Source organism: Pezoporus flaviventris, unplaced genomic scaffold, assembly GCF_033815535.1.
Source record: "Pezoporus flaviventris isolate CSIRO_AGI_PZ_B2104156 unplaced genomic scaffold, CSIRO_AGI_Pfla_v1 ptg000007l, whole genome shotgun sequence".
Lineage (NCBI taxonomy): Eukaryota > Metazoa > Chordata > Aves > Psittaciformes > Psittacidae > Pezoporus > Pezoporus flaviventris.
This window is the reverse complement of record NW_026892555.1, coordinates 40,918,780-40,930,095: the sequence shown is the minus strand read 5'-3', so window position 1 is coordinate 40,930,095 and position 11,316 is coordinate 40,918,780. Positions and strand designations below refer to the sequence as shown.

Genomic DNA, 11,316 nt, shown 5'->3' with positions numbered 1-11,316 from the left:
CTGTTGAGGGTAAAACCAATCTCAGTATTTTGAGAGGAAAAAAACCCAACCCAACTACAAAACTCAAGTGCAGCTTTTGGGTTCTCCATCTACATACTTCGAAAGCAGTGCTGGGCCCAAAGTGTTTTTTCCTGAGTCATGAGTGACACGTCATCTTCCAACCTTTGCAGAAATTTGAAATTCAGCAAGAAGGTGTATTACTCTATTTCTGAAATTCAAGAATAGCCTTTATTAAAAACTTACTGACCTAACTATGAACAAACTGGTATTTGAATTTCCAAGTAACTGAAAGTACTTGCACAGAAACACAGAAACTCAAGCAAGCAGAAACCACAAAAAAAAAAACCAAAACCGAAAAAAAAAGCCATTTTATTGCAACAACGTCCCCATCATCAACTGAGATGGCAAAAATTAAGTTTTAATTCATTTTGCATTTCTACCTTTTATTTATGTAAATATAAATTCAAGAGTGTAAAATAGATCAACATATAAAACACAGAACATTCTCTTTCAGTGACTCCAAAAAAACCTTACATACGGAAGAACCATGACAAGTCAGCCGCTGTCCATTTTTCCTAGTATACAGGCATGACAGAATATAGCAATTTATTCTCCAAAAGCATCCTGTATAAAGTCCTTAAAATACTTAAGTAATATTTAGTAATCTCATACTCCTGAGCTTATGGATGTCGATTCCAAGAAAAGGAGAGACAAAAACTATCTCAAACTTCAGGTTATTTCAACTCCATCTAAAATAATCCATTTCAAAGAAGATTATATTCAATTCTTATAGCTGAAGCATCACAATTACTCTATTAGTATCATTATCTGGGAAAACTATTTCTTAATTAGATGTTTCCACTTTTAAAATAAAGTCAGAATATCTCAAATAGTTTTGTTCACTTACACTGTAAATACATTGCGGAAAGTAACTCCACATGCTGGTACAACAGGCCTTCATGAAGTTCCACTAAAACATTACTATGATGTACCTTAAAAAACAGGGACTACAGCATGAAATGCACCATAAAGAGTCAAGTATCATGGGATTATGTATTATCTTCCTCCTTGGATGCAACAAAATGCTTATGTATTTTGAAGTCAATATTGGACTGTTAGACCACACGAATACTGGCTGGTTATAAATACCTGGACCAGGAACATTCACTGTTTTAGAAAGACAGGATTATTTGGTTTATTTTTATTACACCAAAAAATTGTTACCGGTATTATAAAATGTATCGTGCAGGATATTTCAAGAGGAATGTTTTTCACTGGGTCCAACAGGCATATGCTTCCAATGACTGTGGCTTTTAATGCATATCATGCCAAGTTCTTAATAAACAGTTTTCCCTCATTGGTTATGTTACTACAGAGTGAAGAAATTAAGATGGTAAAAGCAAACAAAGTTAAAAATGAGAACTGCAAGTAACATCACAACTAGAAGAGGAAAAATCGTAGAAGGATTTAACTCAGCACTATTGCGGGTCCCCACAGTTGCACTGCTACTCTTAGGTTTCCAAAAGATGCAAATGAATTTATAAATATTTTTGTGCTAAGAGCCATGCTCAGAAACAAAACAAAGGCTAGCACAAGTCTACCTTCCTGGAGATGCATGTTAAGTATAAAATTCAGTTACTAAAGTGCATTTGCGGAACAAATTCTAACTTCTACTATTACAGCTATCCCAATAAGCAATACAAACTAAACTTTGTTGAAATTCTACCTCTACTTAAAAGCAGTAAATATAGATGGCTGAAATCTAAATTACAGTCTTGTACTACCGAACATTCTGACTCAATGCTGTGAGCTGCAGAAACAAACAAAATGTTCTGTCCTAAACTCCCCATAAATATGGAGGTACCTCTAGTCAGAAATTCTGAAAGTGTAGAATGGAGTTAAGTATAAGCAGAGCTGAAGTAAGCATTGCTTTTTGCTTCTTATTCAATACGGTGTTTCTTTAAGGCTCTGAGAGAAGCTGTTAGTTTTTCCTCAAGAACTTTTGGCAAGAGATATAAACACAGAAATAGCAGGGTCATCTGACATTTCAGAACTTGTATTTTCATGTATCATTAAAGCCAGCTCATTCAGTGTCTGTATATACATTTATTGCACTTGTGTTGTTGGAATACATCTATACCAACATAGTAATAATGATTGCAACAAAGCCATAGTAAAATAAAAGGGTCTGATTCGGACATTAGAGGGTAAGTGTCTGCATGTTTAAAATGTTCCCCTAATAGTAATAAATACAGACAAAATGCTCATCAAGTCAGATGCACATGTTTAACAACTATTTAGCATATATAAAATTTCACTCATTCTTTTATCAATACAAATCTGTTAGGGATCAAAAAAGACTTACCATGCAAAATATTGATTAGTGCTGCATAATGGAATATATATTTCTATCAGAGTTAAAACAGCATTTTCAAAATTTAAAGAAAAATAGATTTTTAAAAAGGGATTCTATTGTTGAATGCAAGTCTTCCTTGTAGCAAAGACAAGATAGAGACAAGTTACGATTTATCGCTGTACTCCAGTCTTGATGAAAGACTAATAATTATTTGTCCACCTACTTAATAAATGCTACATTTTCAAGAATAAAAGGAACTATCAGTAGGCATTATTTCTACTTAAACCAAGTTATTTATTTCTCTCTGTAATAGGTCAAGTATGCTTTTAAAGATTCAGGTAATGGTAGACTCATAATTTTCTCTCTCAACAGATTTCGAGGAGGTTCTTCTGGCTTCAAGGCCTCACTGTGATCTTTTTCCTCCTCCTCTTTGTTATCATCTTCCATTCTTTCATCTTCTTCACTATCTAGTGGCTGAGGAATGAGCTGATTACCAACAAACACATAGGTGTTAATCCTGCGTCTACGACATCTCCTGCGTTTTCGTTTTGGGGGAGCCTTCTGAGCAATACCCTTGGCTTTCATCTCCTCATTTATGAAGTTTCTAAGGGTGCGTCTGATATATATTCGAGCGAGGTCCTGGAGATTCCTAACAGCACATGGAGCTAAAAATGAAAAGAAATTAAGTTATATTAAGTTCCCTCTAGCACAAAAATTACTGCTTTGCAGCTAAGACTGAAGCTCAAGAGTAACAAACTTTAGTACAAGCAAATGAAACAAGGGTAGAAAGAGCCGCCTTGACAAACCCTGTTGCACAGTCCAGGAAATTAAGAGGTCTTTTGGTAGATACACAACAGAAGTAGAGAGCATGAACAGATTACTAACATAAATGTAAGAAAGCATACAACAAATACTGTCACCTTTTAGCACCTGGGACATCTTGGGACCTACTGCTGGCACTATTTCAAGATCAGCTGATGGGATACAATTTCTAGCCCTGTGTCATATTTGTTTAGGCAAGTGCCTTTCTTCTGCTCCCTCTTCTATTCACTATTCTTTTCCCTACTTCCTACTGAATCCAACTTATGAAGGAGGGCCATGTCAACTTCACAGCTGACCAACCAGGTAAGTCACCCATAGCTTTGCAGCAGAAAAGGAACAAAATTACTGAAGATTTGAAGAAAAAAAATAAATAAAAAGATGCAGGTTAACAAAAAGCCAAAGACACATATTTTCCAATGACAGGCAGGTGGTGCTGAAGACGTATTGCTGGGCTGGCACATGCCTGCCCTAGACCATTTGTGGCTGACTAATTCCAAGGAAAACAAAAGCAAGAAAACAACCAAGCAAAAAAACCCAGCCTTTTGAACTTACATTCTTGTCATTTTAATTACTATACAAAGTAGCATAAAATTAATGGGGACCAACAGCAAGAAAAAACCTAGTGCAGAAATAGTTTGGATAATCACACTCCCAGTATTGCTTTCAGCTTAAAAAACAAAAAAAAAAAAAACCCAAGACACTCAACCCAAAACATTCAATGTATTTCAAGCAAAATCTGTCATTTCATACACTGACTTCAGTTGCATGCTAGTTACTCATATCTGAGACAGAAAGGATGTTTATAACCATGAACACCGACTTCAGCTCATGCCAACGGAAATAAAAAAAAACACACAAAACCCCACACCCCAAACCAAAAAACAAACAGCACCCTACCCCCAAAAAAAATCCCAAGCCCCTTTTTTTTGATATTAAACCAACTCAAAATTCAAAACCGAACAAAAGCCCTATCTAGCCATGCAAAACACATTTGTAATACCAAGCTAAACAAGACAGGATTGCAGACTGACAATCGCAAGATAAAGCATATAAAGTTGAAGTAGTGGATTAGCAGGCATTGCTCCCATATACAGAACTGTCTAAGAGAGACTTCATAAAATCAGAAAGAAAGAAAAGTAATTATTTCCTTCAAAAGATGATGGAATGAAATTTTGAAACACTGTGTCCCACAAAATGTTTAATAACAGCAAACTCTCAGCTTTCTTATCCTGTGAAGTAAAATAAAACAAATACAGTATTTTTAGTGCTAGTTATTATTATATGCTATTTGATAATAGTAAGAAAATATTATTATATAATATTTGATAATAATTTAATAACCTAAAAGGTTTAAAGACAAAGTAAGCCACTCACAGTCACATTCCAGATCATAAGCTATTAACTGGTAACTGCCAACAATTTGTAGTACATGAAGTCACGGCCTAAAACTCCTGCACTTATGTTCAGAAATTCCAGGCACACACAAGCTACAAAGAAAATCTTCTTTTAAAAAGCTTCAGACTCGATGCATATTTTGAATTGGAGAAATGCTTGACAGGTAGAAAAGATAGTTAAGAAGTCTTAACAGTGAGACAGTCACAAAGCTTTCCTATGCAGGTTATTAAAATCCATTTGAATATGCAACTACTCAGGATACCTAGGGAAAACTTCATGTAACAGAAATAGTCTTAAGTTCCACTGACATTCATGGATTTAAGCCAAACTGACCAAGAAAGACAACTCACTTTTTTTTTTTGAGTAGTGATTTTCTCAAACTTACTATGTTTTTAAACATCGAGCAAGATTTAACTATCCCTTTATCTAAGGTTTCATTTTTTCTCCTCATGATTAAAGAAAATGGAAAAAAATTTAAATTCTATAAAATAAAATCTACCGTTGTGACCTACCAGGGACGTACTAGACTCATGATTAAGAGATTTTTAATACATACAGTGCACTGTGGGTCAATACAAGTTTACTTCCTATATTAAGTTAAAAGCACAAGCTGTGTAATCATGTTAACATACTGCTGAAGGGCAGAACTTTTTTGAAATGCAGAACATTTATTTTACCAGTGCTAGTGGTGCTTGACCTTTTATCACATATCTTACAGTCTACCCAAAGACAGGGTTTGTCCTTGCAACATGCCGCACTGTGCAGCCTCTCTGGTGTTAAATGATTTGAGATGACTTATTTACACATACAATGAGAATCTGGATGCGGTTTACTGCAAACCTGTCTCAGTTTGTCTCCTAAAAGCATTAATCAAACCATTCACTTACTGGATTTATTTATTATTTTTAACGCAAAGAACAGAATGCAATTTTTGAAAGTTTAGTGTCCTGATGTCCACTTATTTCCAATTATCTAGTAGTAGTGAACTGTGTCCTAACCAATAACTACGTTGTTTTACCAACACCTCTGTAGTTTTCTATGGGAAAAAGATCCTACTTTGGGAATGACTGGCTGACAGATATTTTACTAAGCTCTATATACATATGGGAGTTATAACTGTAGTCTATATATAACACTACATCCATGTCAGAAACTATTCAATGGATGTCTGAGGTATGGCATAGACTCAATGTTTACTTAGTAGCAACATCTGCAATTTCTGAAGTTTACAGGATAATGTTTACTGATGTTTACAGAAGGATAATGTTACTGGATTTGAAACAAACAGACAATACTATATAAAAGAGAAACCTCCTAGAATTTTTACTTCCTGAGCTTTAGAGCCCTATTTTTTTACACTCTCCCTCTCCTTTTTTTTTTGTTTTTAAGCTTCATGATGCTATTCTATGATTCTATGATACAACTAGACCAGCCTGAGCAGTGGAAAGAAGCCTAACAGATTTCATTTTACAGTGTAATTTGAAGCCTACTTCTGAACACTACTGATCTGCACTATTTTCATTCTGAAAATTCAGGAATGGTAATAAAGAACACTTGAAAATCCTCTTCTGAATTCTAGGGAACTAGACCATATAAAAGCATAGCACGACCAGAAAGTTTGGCAAGCCACCTCTGTATTTCTCTGTTATCATGACACGGCCTATCTACCATGGACTACATCTAAAGCTAAGAACAGAGGGGGAGGGAGGATGAAATAACCTTGTATTAACAAATTAATTTCAGGAAATAACTTCTGAGGTCTTAAAAAACAAGCGTCAAAACAAAAATTACATAATTCTTTTGCAGAAATAATTAAAGGAAAGGATCTTCCTGACTTTGAACAAAAAAAGGTAAATACAATAAGGCACTATCCTTGGCAAGCTCTCATACTCTCTCAAAATTAATAGCCTGAGGGGTTTGTATCTGTTTTGTGTTAAAAAACGTGCATGCAAGAAAGAAAGAGGCAAAGAGGACAGGGGATTTAGGTCCCTTCGACTACATGCTAATAGAACAAAACAGGAGAAAAAAGCTGTTGTCTTCTGGGTTTTCAGATTTATTTAAGTTCCCACATGCCGCTGAACCTCTTAGTATAATTCTGTACCTAGGCCTTTCTATGCTGACAGAGAATTTCAATTCTACGCCTTTATCTGCCACTTCTTTCCCCCTCCCCTTATCATGTTATCATCTTGGCAACAGATGTACTTTCAGAGGCATTCAAAATGCATTTACTAACCCAATTCAAAGCACTGCAGCTAGAAAGCGAACCCCAACGACTAATAAAATACGGCCAGGAATGACTAGATCAGTTACAGACAGACACAAGCACAGAGCTATTAATATACTACCATACCACAGCTGCAGTTTAGGACTGCTCCTTCCATTTCAGTGCAAAGAGAAGAAATACTTTCCTCTGGGAGACCATCAGAAAGTTAGCACTCCTGACAGACTTAGTAGTTTGCTATTTTATCTATACCTCCCTAGAAATAAAAAACCTGAACCAGTAAGAAAAAGAAGACTAGAAAAATAAGCTAGAAGCAATACAGTTTTAATTCAGGATATTAACTGTTTAGCAACACACAACATTGTGTCGGAAGCACAAAAACATATGCTTTGCTAAGCTGTATGTTCCTGTTCTTTCACTTTATGTCTGTACAGCACAGCCTCTCCAATTCCAAACAACCACCAGCAGGCACTTTAGCAACCCATCAAAGGAAGCTGCAAAAGGAGTGAGCACAAACGACACTTACGCAGTCCCACGGTGTCATGTTTGCCGTTGTCATTTCTGTTTGGTTGCACTAGTGGAGCAAACGAAACAGCAAGGATATTTTTACTTTCCCATGTGTTCTGTCCCGTTCTCAAGATTTGTGTTAGCTGCGCAAAAACAGAAATAAATTAAATCAGTGGTTACAGTTTTGCTGTACTCAATACTATTCAGACTGGTGTTCAAATACACTGGTATTTTGACATGCTTCAGATTTATAAAGGCCATCTTATGGAAGGCAGTTTTGATTTCACATACCTTGGACTTTCATATACCTTGAAATATTACACAGTACATTCAGAGTACTGAATATGGCAATGGGAAGAGATGCAACTGGAAAATTAAGGCCTAAGGTTAAGTTTTGTTTTTTCTCATTTTTCCCAAAAGTTCACAGAGTACTTTCAATTGGAAGAAACCTCTGGAGCCCCACCTCCTGCTTGAACAAGACCAACTTCGAAGTTAGGCTGGGCAACTCAGAAGCTTTTCCAATTAAGTTAAAAACAGATTTCCTAGGATTGAGATTCCCCAGTCTGTCTAGGCAACATGCTGTAGTGTACAACCACTTTCATTATGAAAAACTGTCTACTTTACAGGATACATAATCTGTAACATTCTTCTTTCAGTCTGATGTGCACCTGTGAGAACTGGATTCCTGTCTACTAGGTAAATTCTCCAACCCTTTAGGAAGCCAGGTCAGGAATTAAACGCTCCCTTAGCTGTTTCAATGCAGGCTAGATTAACCGAGATACTTCAGCTGCTCCTTCTACTTTACATGCTCTACCCCCTAACCACTTGTATATAACACAGAAATGGTCACAGTTTTAATTTGGTTTCAAACTGTGACTACTTCTAAGGAGGATTCCATCAATTTCAACTGACAGTATCTTGGGCCAATAAAAAAAAATTATGAAATTGAATCATGCAGGCTATGTTTAAATTAAATTATTTATGTTTTAAATTATTTTGAGAAAGCAGATACATGATATGATATTTCTTTCTGAAAGATAAAAGTAACTAGCATGTTTATCAACAAGAATTTTAGCAATTATCTGTATTTAGGAGGACATCAACTTAAGTCACAATGTGTTTTTCTCAATTTCCCTATGAGTGAAACAGGGAGAATAACAACTTTCCTTTGTGAAGACTTTTGAGATTTAAGAAGTAAAGGTGATTAAAGTGTGAAGTATTAATAAAGTAATATACCTGTCTGAAAAACATTTAATCTAACATGGAAAAGCAACACTGAAATCTGATGAAAATTATCTCGTATTTTCATTTTTTTCCCCTCCCCTTACAATGTCCCACAATTCACAACCATTTCATATTTATCAGAAATAAATTCTCTTGGTTTAGAGAATGGTTTCTTTGTTTTGAAGTTATGACTGAAAATAACTGCAGCGAGAAATTTCAAAGCAGTTCTGGGACAGGTATAATACAGTGAAAATACTATGAATGGACTTCTAGTATCACTGAAGACAGTTCTGCCACAGACTTTGTTGGAAGCAGGATATTGATGCCTTCCTACAAGTTTAAAAGTTCAAGACTTCATTAAAAAGACCAGCATCTGCTTAACTGTAACAAATACACTGAATCAAGTTATTAGTTGAGCATTTAGTCAAACACACATTTAAAAGCATTCCTTAAATTACGTATTTTTCATACTAAAAGATAAAAAGGGAAATTGCCACTAAGTCACCTGATCTTCTATAGGCATTACTAAAATGCCTCCAACTTTCAATAAAATTTTCATGTAGTTTTCATGGTCTTTCTGGACTCCAGCTCCACAGTAAATCCGGTCATACTGATGACTGTCTGAGGCTATTTCCAAACAATTACCAACCACAAAGGCAGGTTCACAGAATTCAAATCTAAGGGGAAGAAAAAAAAAAGAAAAAAAACGAAGACGGGACAAATTTCAAATTACAATCTTTAAGAAAAGCCAGTCCAGATAAAGACAGAAAAATATCTTTCATATTTTCCTTTATGTAATAAAGAAAGATTAGCATACATACTTTAAAAGTGTGTATTAAGGCAATACTACTTTGAAAATAACCTTTTTTTTTCTGCCACATCAGGGACCAAAGAAAAACTCTTAAGCAGTTATATATTATGAAAAACAGAAAAGGCCTCAAAGCATCACCAGACTTCCTACCTGCAAATATGTTTGTCTAACGGAACCTGACAAGCCATACAGTAAAAGTCTTTACAACAGTACATTCATCAACAACGTGCAATACCCAAGGCTGTTGAATAAATACTGAAAGTTCAATACCCCCGCCTTTTTTTTTGAAAGCCCGTAAAGCAAGGAGAAAAAAATAAAACAGATAAAGAAAATATTAATGATCTCAGAAGCATCTATTCTAATTTTCATCAGCAAATTAAAGTTACCCAAACTGCTTTTAAGTGGACCTAAATTTATACAGAAGTTGAAAGGACTGAAAGTACACTCTGTCACTGCATAAAAAATACCAAAGGAAAGTTGTATAGCACACAATTAGTGCCAAAGCTGCATATAATCTCCATTACACTGATACTTTTGACATCTTTCAAATCTCTGCAGCACCTTACTGCTTCAGCTGTGACATCCAAATGAAAGTAATTTACCTTTTTGCCACATATTTCCTTCAGTGAGGAACTTTACGTTTTCCCCACTTTAAAATTAAGAAGAGAGGTTACAGAGTTACTTATAGAAGGGATTTATGGCTTTCTTTGGAGGGGGAAAAAAAAAAAAAAATTAGTATAAGCCAACACTGTGATGTTGCACAAAATAGCTGATAAACTTCATCCAGCAGTATTAAAATCCAGCGCATCTCAAACTTCATCCAGAAGGAATGATTTCTAAAAACTTCTTCAAATATATGTTGCCATTGTATTTTACAATGCTGACTTTCCAGCTGCCATCAGAAAAGAGCCGTTTTATTTGCCACTGCTAGGCAAATCCCAGGACACCACCTGGTAACATTCAAACTATTTCTTCAGTTACAGCAAAACTTGGCAGCTATCACTGCTTATGGATGCTGACTGTAAGGCTTGGCTGACTTTCCATTCTCCAACACTGCCATTAACAAATCTGAATTCTATTAAACTGAAGTTTTTGCTGGAGCTATATTTTTTTCCCCGAGACTCCAGGATGCTTGACTCTGAAAATAATACAATACTTTATTCAGAGACAGACACGAGAATCCTTTACCAACTACTACATAGCAGTCGTGTTATATGTGGCCATCAGTCCATAATGCCATTTGCTTTTCTAAATCCAGAGGAAAAACTGAAAGCTACAGATTAAAGAGGAAAAACGAAGCAGGTGCAGGGAGGGAAGTGGGGAATGACTGCTCTGTTGCACGCATCTGGGCAGTTAGCCCAGCCTAAACTGTGGCTGAAGCAATTTCAGATTAACACAGAAAGACCTAGAAATACATTAGCCAAGGTTAAACGCTGTGAAGAAATTGAAACTGAAGGCACTGATGACTGTGCTAAAGAAGCAATCTCATTTCATAAGCACTTGCACTATCATGTGGCTTTCTACATTCAGTGAAGGTCAATCAGGCAGTTCACGCTACAGCTTTAATTTCAGGTTGCCTGCAGTTTAAAAGTCAAGCATCACCACATCAATTTAAAGTTTGAGTAAAGTACCTCTGTGGGCTTCAAAAATACAAGACAGAGAGGGTGGGAGGCAAGGAGAGAGAGAACATGGTACTTTCCTAAAATGCAGTTTTAAATCTAGAGACCGTCTCTGCATAGTTGTAGAAAAATTAAGACAACCTGCCTGCCTAACTGGGAAACTTTCACAACTACTTCTGATCTTCTCAGACTGCTCCTCTAAAAGATGGCACACATCACCAGATACTCCTAACTTCTTCCTCTAGTAAAAACTACCCTAAAGGTCTTGAAGCCAGTGGTTTCACACCCTCTTAAAACAAGCAGGAACACCAAACTTCCCCAAGGAATCAAAAATACAAAATAAAACAAAACCCCACAAAAT

At 35.8% G+C, this 11,316-nt stretch overlaps 1 protein-coding gene across 2 annotated transcripts in view; it reads right to left on the bottom strand.

Annotated features, from left to right (window-relative positions):
* Positions 1-354: 354 nt before the first annotated feature.
* Positions 355-11,316, bottom strand: part of PCMTD1 (protein-L-isoaspartate (D-aspartate) O-methyltransferase domain containing 1) — a 43,408-nt gene continuing 32,446 nt past the window's right edge. For both annotated transcript variants that reach the window (XM_061448511.1, XM_061448512.1), the window contains 3 exons: positions 9,031-9,202; positions 7,321-7,444; positions 355-3,021 (listed from right to left, as the gene is read on the bottom strand). In XM_061448511.1, the coding sequence (XP_061304495.1) occupies positions 2,651-3,021; positions 7,321-7,444; positions 9,031-9,202 (667 nt within the window). In that variant the 3' untranslated portion in view covers positions 355-2,650. The remainder of the gene's footprint in view (positions 3,022-7,320; positions 7,445-9,030; positions 9,203-11,316) is intronic.